Here is a 16566-nt window from a genome sequence, read left to right on the forward strand (position 1 = left end):
AACTCAGCATGATAATCGATAGCAAACTGTGAAACTGGCTATTTCGCAAGTTCGACCTCGAATTATACCAAGCCAAAAGAAGACACGTTGTGCCATACTTTCTCAGGGTGAGATTTTCGCGCCGAAGCGTTTAATACAAGACTAGGATAGGAGGTAGCATACATACTTATCTATATCTATGCTTTTGCAAATTTGAACTACAACCATAGTATACGTACCAGGTATTTTTAGCATCGCCTAATACTATAGTACTCAAAGACCTTAAAGAGCTGCTCCAATGCATCTATCATAAATCCTTATCTAAGCTCTAGATTCCTGAATATCGGCTATACGCAAAAGACAGCATCAAGCCGTATACACATATAGCGCATTCCTCAGTTGATGATACGGCTCGGGAATTGATACCTGGGGTATAAAGTAAGCGTACTAAAAATACGAGCCCTTTGCGATGTCAAAATTTCTTTCTTTCTGAGATTTATCATGAAAGATTCTAAAACAGCCCATCATATCGATCTTCATGAACCGTCTTGATGCACCCATCCCAGCTCGATTGTACCTATACCCTTCAATTTTAGATAATTCGCAACGCTCGAATTAATTGTAAAGATGACAACCACTACTAGGAAAGCGTGTTTTGTATCCATGCCCCGGAAATTATCCACGAGGTGTATATCCTCCTATGTTAGTTTATCCCCCTACCCCCTACCCCCGTTACTTGAGGTACTTCAAACCCATGCAATACAGTCCATAACCTTAAAGATCACAATTCGAGATACAGCCTCTGTTCTAGGACTCTGCAGCTATTCAGAAAGCTCTGTAGGCCTAGTCGAGATCTTTATTCGCGTCAAGGGCTCTTTCGATGCGAGTACATCGTTTCGAGTCAATTTCAAAAAGATTTGGAAGACGCTGAAGTGATTTTTCATGTCCTGGACTCATGAGAGTAGATACTTTCACTGAATACGTCTGATATAGAATTTTTCCCGAGTGGCGCTCGAGAAGCTTGTAATTGCTTATCATGATATCAGGGGCCAGAGATATCAGTAAGTATATGCCCTCGTCAGGTTCTACGAGGGATTTGTCCCGCAAAGAAAAATGTCGGACTGACAAGATTGCGCGAGAACATAGTCGTTTGTTGAAAACAAGGTCCGAGCCTTGAAAAATCTTTGGTTGCTCGATAGCAACAATGAATTCGCAATGCACGCGCAGTTTTCCTCCGTATGGTGATAACTGCGCCCGCTGGCGAAGCCCCGGGGTCCAGTCTCAAAGGAATCTGTGATAAATATCTCGCAAAAGCGATTTTACCACCAATGCTACAGGACTTATCCTTTGGGCAGTTGCTCAAAGATTTCGATACTATTAATCCTGCTCTTATTATGGTAGTTCGTAACCACAGAATGCCATGGCCTTTGCCATGGACAAGAGTTTTCACAGAGAACATTAGTTGGTGGGTCCCTTCCATTCTCTTGCTTTGACAGCCTTGACGTATTTCACCTTTCTTTTCGGAGCTGATGCAACATTCCAACGTGGTGTCTTGAAACCCCAAATGTTAATCAATTACAATTAATAATTATATTGCGAACACACTAATTTATAAATCTCGTAATCGAGCACAAGATTATTAGAGTAGTTAAAAATATTAGGCTATTGAGTGAAATCAAAAGTCTGGGTCTCCTGCCCATCCGTGCTTGCAGTTTTGGCATGTATGAGGGAAGAGTACGTGAGGACGTGTGGTTAAAATTGTTTATTCACCACCGCCCCGGCACGCCCGCCCCGCTTAACCTTGTCGGGCCAAGCATGCCCTGTCAAACGTCCGTTCTATATTAGGCTTTCCAACGACAACCTCTGCATGAGACTAAGTCGGCCTTGAGTTACGAGGCTGAGCTTATGCAGCGAATGGTAGCTATATATCGAACAGGGGTGAGATTGGGAGAACGATATTCAGCCCTACCCACTAATTAACCCCGGAGCTTACTTGCTTTCGTGCAGGTTGGTGGCATTTCTAAAAATGCCCTCCAGTCTTGCCTTCATGTTTTTGCAAGTATCCTTCGATTGCATGCCTTCCTTTGTTTCTGTATCTCCCATCTTTCTAGCATTTGCGAGCTTGCTACTCCTCTTTTCGCCTTCGTTTTTTTTTTTTAGCGAAGTTTGTGATTCATTACAATTTTTTCTCACTGTGCTGTTTTAATGTTCGACAGTCGACGATAACGATACCGACACCGCGACAGCCATTACTCGGGTGGCGTAAGCGGAATTGTACAGCATACTGGTGTCACGATTGTACAGCACATTGAAAAGGACTTAGCTTTTGCGAGGCCACGAAGCTACGGTTCTGTCTATATATCGATACGATTTCGATATACCCCTCACACAAGTCCTACCAAGAGAATGGCTCCCGGTTGCAGCAGGTCCTGGGAGCTCTTTGCAGGACTAGCTACGCTATTTCTCGGGGTTGGAGCTCAGTTGAGTGCAAGCGACGGGCTATGTCAAAGATTCGGACATCAAAGTACGTACCTACTTTAAGGTTTGAAGGACTTTACTCTAATCCGCTTTTTTTTTTATCTTCAAATAGGCGCATTGGTTAAGAGTAAGCTCGTTCTTGCTGGCGGTTTTCGAGTGGTTCGAGATCCTCGCACTGGAGAGGTTACAGAACAACCAAGTATGCAACAACGCAATCCCCCCGCCATTTTGCCCCGCTTTGGAACAAGGTCCTGATCAAAATTCCATATAGCAAACGATTTTCAGTCGCTCGATCTCGGACCCAATGGAACTTCCTTTCAATTAGGCCGGGATAATTCACAACGGGGGCCGCAATGGCAAAATATAAATTATACAGTCAATGGAGCCGCCGGTCTTCCAAAGGTGGTCAACGGAGCTATGTGGAGAGACAAGGAAGACTTATTTATCTATGAAGGGCGGTTACCTGGATTAGGACCGGATGCATCTTCATCGTTATGGAAATACACGGCGAATACTAGTGTATGGGGACAAGAGTTGACTTGGACGCACCCTGACTCCAACTTACCAAACCGGGTTTCAAGAGGGGGTTCAGTGTCAGTCGGCGATTTCGGTATTGGCGTATACGTCGGCGGAGCTAGGGTATTTGTTAACGACTCCGATACACCGAAGAGTGGGAATTGGTACTATCCAAGTGAAGAGCAGCTTACAACGTTCAACCTACGGAACCTGAATAGAACGACCACGGGCCTACCGGATTCTCAGAAACGAATGGGGGCAGCATTGGCATACCTCCCCATTGGAACTGGAGGAGCAATAATTAGTATTGGAGGAACATTGGAAAACGATGAAGTCCGGGTATGCATCATCAAACCGTCAATCCGGAGTTATTTTTATTTTTCTAACATTCCATTATTTAGGAAACTGGGAACGTCGATAATATCGCGCGAGAAAGCTTCGATCCAGATGATATCAGCTTTACCCCGATGCAAAGAGTTTGGATCATGGATCTTGATACTAGAAAATGGTATTCTCAAGCGACATTCGGAACATATATCCCAGACTCTCGAATGGAACACTGTATTGCTGTTGCATCAGCGCCCGACTTTTCATCCCACAATATTTATATGTTCGGTGGAAGCACGGCCACTTCTCTTCTTAACCGCACCGGCGAGAGATACTTCGATGAACTTTACATTTTATCAATCCCGAGTTTCAGATGGATTCGACGAACATTTGACGCTTCCGATAATGTGCCTGTTGGAAGGGTTCAACATACTTGCCACGTATATGGTAAAAATTTGGTTATTCTAGGCGGCGCTACGCAGAATAATACCACGGATTGCACATGGGATGAAGTCAACATCTTGGATATGTCGAGCCTAAGGTGGGTAACGGATTATCAGTACTCTGCCGAAAAGTTCTCAGTACCAGATATTGTTACGGGTAGTATTTCGAATAATGGAAAGGTTCAAACGGACCCTGTCAATGGATGGGATGACCATGATTTAGAGGCCCTTTTTAAGGTTAATAGCAGTGGTAATACAATGGTCAGGATTGCAGCGGTTGCAGGTGGAGTTGCAGGTGGAATAATTCTATCGTTTATTCTGGTCGCTGGTTTCTTTCATTATAAAAAAAAGCGCGAGGACAAAAGGGAGCACCAAGCGCTAAAGTCCCAGCTTGCCTATGAACCCTCAAGGGCCGACCGGGAGTCTAGGTACGAGCATGATCCCAATAGGGACTTTGGCGCCATGGAGCTTCATTCGACGTCGCCGTCAAGTATAACGTCAACTTTTGACGAGACCTCTGGATATGCTCACCCAGGGAAACTGTGGAGAGCTAGCTACCACAGTTACGAAGTCTCGGAAGCCGATGCCGACTATCCAGATACCGACAATGACCGAACACGGCTGATCCTGGATACAAAGGTTCCCACAGGGTATTTCGAGCTGGGAAATCCGAGTACCCCAACAGCAATGGAAAGACACGAGCTAGGAGGCGGTAAGATAGCTTCGACCTACCCGAAATAAACAGCTAGAAAAAGCTAATCATCTTGCCACAGCAGATCTTGGTGAGCAGCGCCTTCAAGCTGTTGATAATGATTCACCATCGCCGATAAGCTCACGTGGGACTCAATGGAGATAAATAGGTGGGTATTCCAGTGAAGCATTAGATGCTGTCTGACTATGAGGTCAACCAACAACAGTTCTTCCATGAATAATTTTGTATCTAATTTAGCGAGCGTTGTACATTTGATTTTAAGTAACTACCTAGATGCGCCTTTTTAGATATTAGCCTAAGATATATGTGTATCCTGTTCTTCATTGGGAGATATATACGTATAGTGTCAAAGTAACGACCTTCAATCCGAATTAGCCAAATAATAACACATCATACAATATATCAAATAGGAGCGGGCCAGAAGAATATAGGAGTGTCCCGATAAAATTACGCCCAAGCCCTATGGCCCCAGTTTCCTTTCCCCAGTTCAAAAATCTTTATCCAAGAATACTCTTCCCGACTAAGAGACACTGGCACTAGAGCTGTTACTGCCTTGCGGGCGCGGTCAAAGCCTTGAAGTTCAGTTTCGGGTCTCAATTTATAGCCATGAGGCAGTACCTTCGGGATCAATAATATATCCTCTGGGTGCTCATAATTCTCTTTAAGACCCATTCCAATGATCTCAAGTTTATTCGGATAATAACTTGCTTTACCAAATATCTTGTCAAGATGGTCTTTCCGTGTCTTAGCTGTTTCAATGAGCGAAGGAGTCGGCGCCATTGATATGAGATCGAAAAACCCTCCGCGATGTTGCCGGGGCTCGATAAGGCCATTCGCGCTCAAAATCCATAGCACACGAAGTGACGGAAATGAACTTTCATCAAGTTTGATTCGCTATTACAGAAATAAGAAATGGTCCCACGAAGTCCTAAAAACAGAGTGACTTACCGAGATATTCGGATTTTGAAACGGAATTGCAAGCTCTTGAAGCCGTGGGAGGGACATAATTTGATGTATTGTGGCCATGGGTGTGGGGTACATGTAGATCATACCCGTGGCGGCAGCCCGTGGTAAGTCATCATAATTATGAACCATCGCCAGGTAAAGAACCCGAAGAGTCTGAGCATGGCGTCGAACATCTGGAAACCTACATTGTGCTGTTCTAACTCGAATAACAAGGCGGAGCTCAGAAAGTGTGGTGATGGAGTTTTGTTTCTCTAGAAAATCGTAAAACACCTCGAAGTCTCGATAGATCGTCAAGTGAAGTACCGATATTTGTAAAGGGGATGCTATTAACGGCCATATCGTACTGTCAAGATATCCACAGTTCCGGAACTTCAAAGACTGCACTTGGCGAAGTTTTATAGCCCCATTTATCAAAATCATCGCCTCTTGGGACTCATCGGCTGAAACTCCAAAATCAGAAACCTCTATACTCCTCAGCGCTGGGAACATTGTTTGAGTGGTGGATTCCAAATTTACGCCACATGCCGCAATCGCATCTTCTATAGATTTTGTACTCCAGTTATTAATTCCAGGGGGATTGTGGGCCATTTTATGGGCTTCATAGCTGGGGAACCCAAACCGAAGACGCTTTAAGGTATTTTGGTTCCTAACGATGGCCTTCAGAAGATACTGGAGTCCTTCAAAACTGCTCACATCCCTGACATCTAGCCAAACTAGTCCGTCTTTGTTCAAAAGACTGGTACTAAAGTCAAGGAACCCAGAGTCCGAATTTCCATCCTCAGGCGAGCCATTGAAGAATAAAGTTGACGGAAGGCTCAGGCGGCATAGAGTAAGCTTTTGTATTTTCTTTTGATGTTGCAGAAGATAATCGGCTGTTCTTTTCCCTAGGGCCAAATCTGTTCGCCAACTTTGTGCCAATAATGCCAGTTAGCCCTATAGCTTCCCAATGAATTGCTCTGCAACTGTAGTCTTACACAAATTCCCGAAGGGTATCCTTGCCAAGGTAACTAAGGAACTTGTCGAGCGGCCGTCTTAAATCGTATAATACTCGTTCGATAGCGCTGTCTGACAGATCTACAGGCCAGAACCCGGCCTCTTCCATATCGCCAATGACTTGGACTGATCGTACGTGCCGAATATTGATATTTCCATCCCTCAACAAGGTATTTGGATTTGTAAGATCGGCGGGGCTGAGCACAATCACTTCGTAGAGTCGGGGAATACATATTTCACGAGTCCTTTTACAAACTCGTACCAAGCTTGCAAGCCCATCAGGTTTTATCTAGGGAGCAATATATGTCAGATCCTACTGGTTTGTTGATTGGCTTGACGAAATGTGGGGTTTTTAGTACATACATACGAAGTTACGTCCCAAAGAATCTCTGGTGGCAGATGCAGAAGGCTGATACTTCGGGCGTTGGTATTCTGACTATCAGCCCTGATCTCGGAGCTTGATCCGGTGCTCATAATGGTATAGTCGGAGAAGATAAGTCAATATTGCAGCATCCAGACTTCTAGAAATTAGCCCCGTTTTGCGCCCCTTATCTAAATTTATAGAAAGGATCCTGCATATGCGCAGTCACAGTGCGCTAACTAACGTGCCCGTCCAATGTACAAAACCGCACATCCCGCTTTCAGCCCCGCAAAATATACAACACCAAAGTGTGTTGCCGCATTGTATCAGAGGCCTGAAAATATTGACTATAGTGGTTTACGAGACCAGACTATATCGACTATTCTCATATGTTTACCTATTCCCACCTTTAATAAAAGAAAGCGTGTTTTTTTTTTGGTCGTGGGACTTGTAACCTCTTGAAGCGCTCTCAAGTAGAATTCTCTTCTTCAAAAGTTAAACCCCTAACAGGTTAACTTGTCAGTTGGATTTGCCGGACTAAGGTCCAAACGTAGTCCCTATCTACATCCCTATTTATACGTCTAAAAACATATTCCAAGATTTACACCAAAACAACATTCACAATAAAAGTCAAGATAAAGAATTTCAAAAGAGGTCAGGAAATTTATATTATCCATATATGTCCGTAAGTTGATACATGAGCCGTAAATGAAATCCCAACCCGCGCCATGTACACGTTATAGCTGCCCAAAAAGACGCCCACCCGAGATGCTGTTCAAAACAAAAGTAAAACACTTAACTCCTCCAATGAGATTTCGCCTCTAGTAATCGTGCATGATCATATGGCCGTCCTTTTAGGATTCCGGGACTCCGACCATTTAAATTTAACAATACGAAAAGAAAATAAAAGAAAAAATGCAACCTCCTGCATTGCACTGCTGACCCCTAGAGGAGGGAACATGAAAACGAATCTATCAGAAGAAAGGCAACGTTTTCAAGATGATTCCTTCTTAGCGTCATTATTTGCGAGCAGCTTTCGTAACCTGTCTGCCAGTAAGCCGAGCCTGGCTACAACTGCTCCGCTCCCCATTCGCTCTCTTGGCTTCTCAATGAACATCCCTCGGCAGCATAGAGCAATCAGCTCTCTAACTACAGCATCCCCTGTACCATCCGTATCTTTATCTTCCGCCGCTTCAACGAGTGTATCACACCAGCTTTTCACTGATGCGAGGTTTCCCCGGAATGATATATCCGTTTTTTTAAAGTTAGGTTTATTGGTAGACTTGGCATCCGACTCTCGGCGAGTCACTGGACGACCAGAGCCATAGCTATGGGGTCGCTCAACCACTGTAGCCGTGGATCGATTGAAGACGCTGCTAGGAAAGATTATCCGAGTGCTCTTCCCACTAGCTGAGGATCCGAGCGATGAGCTTGAGGTGAGGCTGTTTCGTGCTATGCTTCCCGTTTTCCGACGATGGTTCTTGTATACAGACATCTTCAACTTTGACACGAAGGTCAAGATATCCACCATCACGCAAGCCAGGCCAAAGACATCCGACTTGCACAGCATCACTGGGTCAGTTGCAAGATAAGGCTGGTCCCCTAAGAGTGCAACCAAGCCGGCGGCATCGGAGTAGTCTTCTGGGGCACCGTACTCGTCGCGAACATCTGCTCGCCCTTGCCTGTTGAAGACATCCAGAGTCCCAAAAACTGGGCCAGCATCGCAAAGCATTAACCTCGCCCCATCCTCCATCACACATATGCTAAAAGGATTGATATCGCCGTGCCGAATACTTTTCGTATGCAGGAACGCCACGGCACTGACCAGGCCAGTGATCCAATTAAAGGCCAGTACCCGTTTCTCGGTCGCGGACATTGCAGAATAGCAATAGGAGGGCGAGCGGAAGAATGAGTCCAAAGAGATAGTAGGCGCAGGACGGTAAAGGAGATAACCCATGTCTTCGTACGTATATGACGCGAAGAGTTCCACAATATTGGCGTGGCGTATATTCCGCGACCGAATAGTCTCCACATGAAGCATGAGGTTGTCTTTCGATGGGACGGTTATACGGGTGATGTAGTCGTGGTTTCGCTTCCCGTACGGTCGCACAACCTTCTCCGCCACGTAGTCTCCATTGGAAGGTAGTTTTTCGACTACTTCGAGTGGAACTACTTCTTGCTCTTCGTATTCGATATGCTCTCCAGAATTCATATTCTTCAAAAGGAAGATATACTGGGCTCGCCAGAATCGTTCATCCATTTCTTCGTCGGGTTTGGAGGAAAGGGCTAGTCTCGGTATTGTCTTTCGAGCTATCGGTAGGTCGGCATCGTCCCAGGCGTCGTCGATAATCCAAAATATTTGCTCCGGAACCCCAAGGTGTAATAGAACCAAGAATAACCGCCTGGCTTTGTGAACAATCCAGTCCAAATAAGTTTCGTCGGTTAGGCCGGCACCAAAGGCCACCGGTTGTTTTAACCGCTCTTTCAATGGTGGTTTTAAGCCAGGTACGTATGGCATATTCGCAATAACAAAATTTTCCGTGACAGTATATTTAATCCGCATATCATCCCACCAGACCTTTTCCGCCTCAAAGTCCAACTTCTCCTGGGTGCCAAAACCAAATAATATAGCGTTCATTGTCAGAAACTGGTTTCCAACCGCCATGGCCCTCTGTTTCAATTGTTTCCTCCTCCGCTGCGTTGTTGACATATTTGCGTATTCATCTTTCTGTCTGTGAATATCAAGGTATAACCTCGACGGATCGATGCTAGGTTTGATGTCCGGTAGGGCGGAGAAATGCGAATCTACTGTTGAGACAGCCGAACAAAGTGACGCCAAATCCGGATCATGAATCGGGTCGTCTGAATATCCGATATCATCGAAAAAAGTTGGGTTCACAGCGACTTTCTTGTTCCCCGATCTTGAAGCTTCGGAGTCGTAGCCGTATGGTTTTGAAAATATGCTCGGGCTCAAATACTGAGACCGCGAGGTTTCACCACCGGATGGGTAGGATGAAGGATAGTATGACATAATTTCGGTCATTGTCGACTATCGTACGATATAGTCGATTAACAGCTTATTATTTTTCTGTAGAAAACAGTGGCTTCGGTATGAACATATGTTTTTGACATTATCGCGAACCCGCCGGCTCCATAGTCGCCTTAAATTAAGAACTTAATTCCCGTCGTTGATGTGACGTTCTTGTGTTGGATTCGCTGCGTTGTGCGTCGGATTGGTGTAACCCAAGCCGAACGTAATTCGAAGTAATTCGAAGTAATCGGGCACGAGATCAAGAGGATTTAATTCTGCAAAGAGTATTCCAGGGGTGTCGACGCTTTATATATGAAAGCTAAAGTTAGAACAAGCCATCCATCGCATCGAGCCAGAAGGTTTGACTTTACTTATTCTATTGTCTCAAAAGGAAGACGAACCGAATTACTGTGGAGGCAATTCGGAGTATATGTAAGGTTTGAAGGCGAACTGTGTCATGGCAAGGTGCGGGCGCGGCAGCGAAAAACAGCCTTCTGGAAGCAGACGGCACCCAAGCAGGCTGGCCCTGGCCAAGGTAAATTATTTCAAAAGGCATCCAAACAGGGTATGGAGATACTACTAGGTAGCTGCTTGGTCACATAGCATGCATCCACACAGACTGCGGGTGGTGGTGGGTGTGCTGCGACATCTAGCAAAAAAAAAAAAACACTGTCATGCATTGCATGAATAAACGAGGTATGCTGTACTTCTTAGTCAAAGTTTTCAAACGCCGATTTCAAGAGGGCATCTACTGGCGGATGTATGTCTACTTGTGCAAGAACTCGGGGCGCCGGATGGGCATATGATTGCGACACCCAAAGAACTTGGGGCGGCGCAGCTCTGCGTGCGCCAAAAGCTCGTCCTTGTTTGAGAATCAGTCTCTTCTGGGCAATAACTCCTATATGACGAGGATTCTTCTTTTTCAGCTTTCGGATTCGTGATCACAAGTTAAACTTTCAGCACGGTGAGAAATATCAAAACTTGGATGTTCTCCGTGGTAGTATCTGACGACACTTCCTGCTGGATTCATTCGCGGCTCGGTTAACCAGCCTGGTGCATTTTCCGAATAGGCAACTACGATCTATTGCTCCGGAATAAATTAGGTGTTTGAGGCAGGGACGGGATTTGGAGCCTGCAGGGCGAAATTCCACTGGCATATCTGATTCGATAGGTCGCAAGTCATTCGAAAAGACTCGACCCCCTTGTGACTGCCTGGACAGGACGGTATAATAGACTTGTCTTCAAGGTCCTTGCGTATCAATATCTTGGAATGTTTGGCAAGCAGAAATGAGGGGCTAGAAGCCTCAGTGCTGATCCGATCAGCCCATGAGGTGATGCAGTGAAGAATCAACCCGATCGATCCCCATGGCCGGTGATAGGCTAGTTGAATATCTCTACCTTGCAATTAACTAGAAGCGATCTTCAATACGGGATGTCGTGATTTTAATATGGACGTCTGGAACGTTTCCCACCATGAAACCGAATATCTCCACTCGCTTGACCGTTTGCAGTGGAGGCCTGAAGCCCCTACAGCGCCATGATAAAGCCCCAAAAGCCATCACTAGCCAACCCGATCAATCAAAAATAACAAATTTGAGAACAAACCGTATACAACTCCCACATCTGTATATCATAAGGTACTTTCAAGTATGCATGCAGTGTCCGGGCATTAAAACAACAGCGAATATCGGCCACGTGTGCGCCGTGTTTGTCTCACTCCAAAGTAGCTAGACAGAGCCGAACTGTGCACAAAAAAGGATAGAGTAGGAGTTTTCGACATCATCAGTACTAATCAGTACGATTCCGCCACACAGCTCAGACCTCAAAATTTGGAAACGATTCAAACAAAATTCAATTTCGGATATGATCAAGAAATATTAGTTTATACAAGGAACAGGTGTGAATGGTGCCGGTCCAAGGGAAGGGACTTTAGACAGTAGGGATCACACATATCTTGTTATCGTGTAAACCTGCTATCAGGTCAGTGCGTGAAAAGTGGAGTCCTGAGTAAGCTATTATTGAACGACTAGGATGATTCGACCCAACCCTCAGATAACAGACTGATGTTCCTTCGCTCGTTTCAGGGCCTCGAAGGTTCAGGAAGTTATGAGCTCAATTTTGTGTTGCCTGTTTCAATAGTTAGAGTTCGGAACAGAAGCATGCAGGTCCTTGAGCTTAGCACCCTGGCTCTGGCTTTGAGCGGTTACACATGGAATTTGCCGTCTGTCGCGAGACCTACTTTGGTTTAATCGGATTGTTTGCGGTGGTAAAGCTTTCTCCTGACAGCTTATTTCCGCAATCATGGTTAGATCATGATCAAGAATTTAGTCCTGACAAATGCTGCTATCGATATCTCAAGATCGCTGAATCTCCCCAAATGCAGTCCTGCTTGTGGAACTCTGTTCATAGACTGACTCAGCTTATCTTACTTAGGCAATCATTGGTCTGATTAATGTTCGTTAGCCTAAGCTACGTCAGTGCAATGCAATGACCTGACATTGCATCTTGTCAACGGTTTGACCGAGCCGCTACAACGCCGCCTTAACTTTAGCTTCAGCCATCCGGTAAGTTAACCGACAACCTTCGTGTCATGAACTGATTATGATCCTATGCATAAGTTTGTTCGCTTCGATACAATATTAAATGCAAAACTTGAATAATAACTATGTCGGTACGTGATAGGCACCTCTTAAAACCTCCGTAGATAAGAGTTAACCCGGCTCTGAGCTTGGGGTCAATATAAGGCTACACCTGACCTGCACCATTTGACAAGTGGGGGGTTCATAACGCATCCCCCCACATATGAATGATCATACGATATCAATATCATCAAATTTAATTAGAAGCCTTCTCAATTAATCGCACAATGATATCACAATATACACGGGAGAAACTCGGTTGAATCCAGTCAAGTTGTTCGCATAAGCAATAGTACACACTTACTGTTTGTTGGGGTCTTGAAGCTTCAAACATAGTGGTGGACACTGGTTGCATTGCAACCCTCTTATGCTGTTATCCCTGGCCAGCTCTTCCTCAGCAATTAGCAGTTTTAGGTTCCCCGGCGATTAGTGAAAGCCTTTGAATAATATTTTTTTCCCATTGGCTGCATTCTGAAAAACTACTAGCGCTAAACCGCGATATCTACCCATACTACTTGTAAGATCCATTTATGCTTAAAGGCTTTGTATGTACATCTATAGGACCGCCATATTTTGACCTCAAAGAACAGGGCCTACCCCTTTAGGCGGTACAGCATTCCCCATTATTACTTTCACCAAGTGGTATTCAATTCCGGCCCGAAAAATTATAAAACCGGTTTCCTGACGCCCCTTACATGCATATGGAACGGAATAGAGGGTATGCAGATTAGTCGGATATAAAGTAGCCTTGAGAAATCGTGTAACCATATCGTACTGCGGGACGACTTGAGGTAGTCAGATATCCACCAGTATACCGTCGTGTTTTCAAGTCCTAGACTAATGCTCCGCTTGGAGTATATATCCAAGAAAACTAGTGCCCACTAAACAAAATTATATGTTGACGACTGGTGAAAGTATATATATTTGAATAGGACACAATCAGAATCTGATAGATGGGTATGTAGACCGTCGCTTCTAAGCTTCGGTGACATTTTCCAAACTTGGGACAGCTAACAGACTGCGTTGTGTTGTAATTTAGGCGGGCAAAGAGTGGTTACGGTCTGGATTCACATTCGAAAATATCGGAGCATTAGAACACTTGGATCCTTGGGTGCTGATTGGTCTAGTCCCAAGGGAACTGATGAGTTTACAGCCTAGTCCTTTCAAGAATGTATGTTGAACACTGTTCAGCATGCACAGCGGAAATTTTCAACTACGTAACTTGTCAGCCCAAAAGTAATTAATTTTTGAGGTTGATCCTTAATTCTTCGAATTCGTTGAGGCGTGCATGGGCTTAATGCAGGGGTCGGTGGGTCTCTTATTAATTCCGAAGAAACTCGGGCTTTGTGTATTAGTCTTCTAGAGACTTTCTTTCATGGAAATATTCTACATAACCTGACGACTAGCGACTCCAAAAGAGTGAACACAATCGTAAGTCTCCCTTGGCGATATCCAATTTCACATACCAAGATACGGAAAGTCTGTTCAATTATAAAGCGGAAGTAGCATCCGCGCTCGATATATGGTATGTACATGAACGGTATTCGGTTAGCCCGTTCGTGCAATTTATAGAGATCTCCGGATTAGTATATTATATAAACCGTCTCCCCACCTGAGATGGCCTCCATTACTTTGTTAAGCTTTCTGATATTCAATAGTCAGGTCCCCTACTGCGCATCTAGCAGATCGTAGATTGCCTTAACTTCTGGGACCTTTTCTTCAAGGACAGCCCGGGTCTCATCCCAAACACGTTTTTGTGCGACTTGGCCGCTGTTCCTTTCCATGAAAGGAGGGTACCTAAAATGGGTTTAATCGTTAGTACCCGATCTCCTATATATGATGCTGGTAACTTACGATGCAGTAGTGAAATCCATCATGATTTTTCCGTGGGCATCCTCTGGAGACGAGGCACCATTGACCAAAGCAGTAGCGCAAATCTGGGGATCTCTTGCTCCCAAGTTCATGATCAATCTTGGAATAAGCTTTTCCTTGTTAGGATTTGTAAGACCAGTCCATGCAGAGCCTGGGTCGGCGCTATTGATAGTGACCTTTCGCATCCCTTTGCCTTTGGCCGAAGCAGAAGCACGGGTAGCTAGCTCGCGGGCAAAGTAGAGAAGAAGGGCTTTAGAGCGACCATACTGGTGTCCTTGCTCGAGTCCGTCCTTGTTGTTGCTTAGTTTCTTAAGATATGATCCAGTCTTAGGAATTCCCATAGTGAATGAAGATGGGTAAATGCCAAAGGTCGTGACGAATGTCAGGACTGGAGGGTTCGGATTTCCAGGAGACGATTTGAGAACCGGGAGAAGAAGTAGTCCGAGAAGCGCATTGGCTATATAGTTGACATGTATAGCTATCAGGGGAGAATAGTTGGTATACTGATCTTAAACATAGGGGAATAGAGTGAGGCTTACTAGTTTCCCAGCCTTCTGGAGACTCGCGACGATTGAATGACAAGATACCAGCCGTACTCAAAACGTGATCCAGGTTCTTCAATTCCTTCGCCTTTCTTCCTAATTCCTGGCACGCGGCGTAAGACATCAAATCAACTTGCCAAACCAGAATATTGGGTGGAGCCTTGTTCAATGCGCGGGCTTCCTCTTCGATTTCTTCCTTGAGAGCTGAACAATCCCTAACATCGACCAGAACCAAAGTCTCGACATCGCGACTAGCAAAGATTTTGGCGGCTCGAGAGCCGAATGCACCGTTGGCACCAGTGACTAAGGCCGTTCTTCCCTTGTATGATTCCGTTTTCACAGTGGGTTTAGCATCGCGCTGGGCTTGAAGGCTCCAATAGGGGAAGTACTCCTTGAGGAAGAGCGGTACTCCATAAAAGACGACGGCAATAAGAACTGCAGCTGTAGCTGCGACAATTGGTCCGTAACCAGACATTTTCGAGGCACTGAAGAAGCGGGGTGAGCTGTGGTTGTCGTGAATTGAACACCCTGGATCGTGGCACGCGTGTGGCAGACCACTTTCACGAAGCGATTGTGATCACGTGAGCTGTGTCACGTGGTACAGACCAATCAGCTATGGTCACACAGTACGTCGTCACGAATCGAACTACCTTAGTACCTAAGTAATTGCACGGGCATGTACATGCTCTTCATGTTGATGCCCAGCTTATAAGCATTGGCCGGCACTGCGGAGAACCGTCGCGTCGACGCAATCTCGATTCTCTCAACCCTGTCGAGACTGCAGGATATATTCATATGCAACACTTAACCTTTGCTGTTCCGCTTGTAATTCTATAGTTGACTAGGTATTCTGAATATATTTGAATCACGGATATGTCCTTACCCCAGATTTTCGTCAATTTTCAAACCCTGCCCTGCATTTTAGTGGCCGCATACCTACTCAATCAAATTTTCTTCAAGGCCCCATGAAAATCAGAGGCCAGGACCCTGAAAATATCTCAGCTCGAGCGTTTGCATAGACTTTTGTATTGAACCATTAAAACCTTGCAAAGGCCTTTGCATTGATTACTAGCAACCCATGTTAGCTTGAAAGAACCGAAGTTGCGCCTATCTGTCTCAGAATATTTATTAAGACTCTAGAAGTATTGGTTGTAACATAACAAAGCGGAGTGAATAATGTATTTTCACGGTTACATTGAAGAATATTTGTTACATGTGATAAATTTGTACCAAGATCTTGTTCTTGCTCGGGGGAAATCAAATATAATATCTACCCGATCAATCCCATGGTATACATGGGTACCATGGATCGATGCTAGTCTTGCACCTCGAGGTCAACACTGAGCCTTCGCCAATTGGGGCTTTGATCAACGCTCTGGCCCATATTCCAAACGGAAGTCAGACATCTTAAGTTAGCGCCGCACATAAAATTCATGGAATCTGAGCTCACTAGTGAAAATGCTCGCGTGGCAACCAGACCAAAGTTAAGTGTGATTTTCTTCCCGTCTAGGACGTCTTGAATCTAATTCTAGACCTCGGTACTAGCGCAACCTATGGTGTTAAGTTGAACATTGCGCGGCCCGTCTACAACCAGTCAAAACCCGAAATTGAAGATGAATAACTGTGAGACGGTGGCTTGCGCACCACCGCGGTTCAATCCAGCCAACATTTCTCGAAGACCAACCCAGTCCATGCAAGAACTGAGTT

General features: G+C 45.0%; 4 protein-coding genes across 4 annotated transcripts; 1 reads left to right on the plus strand and 3 right to left on the minus strand.

Annotated features, from left to right (window-relative positions):
- Window positions 1-2385: 2385 nt before the first annotated feature.
- Window positions 2386-4599, plus strand: AOL_s00076g446 (uncharacterized protein; the record flags this gene model as incomplete). The annotated part of the gene is made up of 5 exons (XM_011122998.1): window positions 2386-2503; window positions 2570-2656; window positions 2729-3312; window positions 3375-4455; window positions 4517-4599. The coding sequence occupies 5 exons, from the start codon at window positions 2386-2388 to the stop codon at window positions 4597-4599; spliced, it is 1953 nt and encodes a 650-aa protein (XP_011121300.1).
- Window positions 4600-4902: 303 nt separating this feature from the next.
- AOL_s00076g447 (uncharacterized protein) lies at window positions 4903-6888 on the minus strand (the record flags this gene model as incomplete). The annotated part of the gene is made up of 4 exons (XM_011122999.1): window positions 4903-5349; window positions 5404-6328; window positions 6396-6703; window positions 6778-6888. The coding sequence occupies 4 exons, from the start codon at window positions 6886-6888 to the stop codon at window positions 4903-4905; spliced, it is 1791 nt and encodes a 596-aa protein (XP_011121301.1).
- Window positions 6889-7769: 881 nt separating this feature from the next.
- Window positions 7770-9818, minus strand: AOL_s00076g448 (uncharacterized protein; the record flags this gene model as incomplete). Its single annotated transcript, XM_011123000.1, has 1 exon — window positions 7770-9818. One exon carries the CDS (start codon window positions 9816-9818, stop codon window positions 7770-7772), a length of 2049 nt encoding a protein of 682 aa, XP_011121302.1.
- Window positions 9819-14112: 4294 nt separating this feature from the next.
- Window positions 14113-15334, minus strand: AOL_s00076g449 (uncharacterized protein; the record flags this gene model as incomplete). Its single annotated transcript, XM_011123001.1, has 3 exons — window positions 14113-14242; window positions 14300-14795; window positions 14857-15334. 3 exons carry the CDS (start codon window positions 15332-15334, stop codon window positions 14113-14115), a joined length of 1104 nt encoding a protein of 367 aa, XP_011121303.1.
- Window positions 15335-16566: the final 1232 nt, after the last annotated feature.

The sequence above is a fragment of the Orbilia oligospora genome (genome assembly GCF_000225545.1).
Source record: "Orbilia oligospora ATCC 24927 unplaced genomic scaffold scaffold00076, whole genome shotgun sequence".
In the NCBI taxonomy this organism is placed as follows: domain Eukaryota; kingdom Fungi; phylum Ascomycota; class Orbiliomycetes; order Orbiliales; family Orbiliaceae; genus Orbilia; species Orbilia oligospora.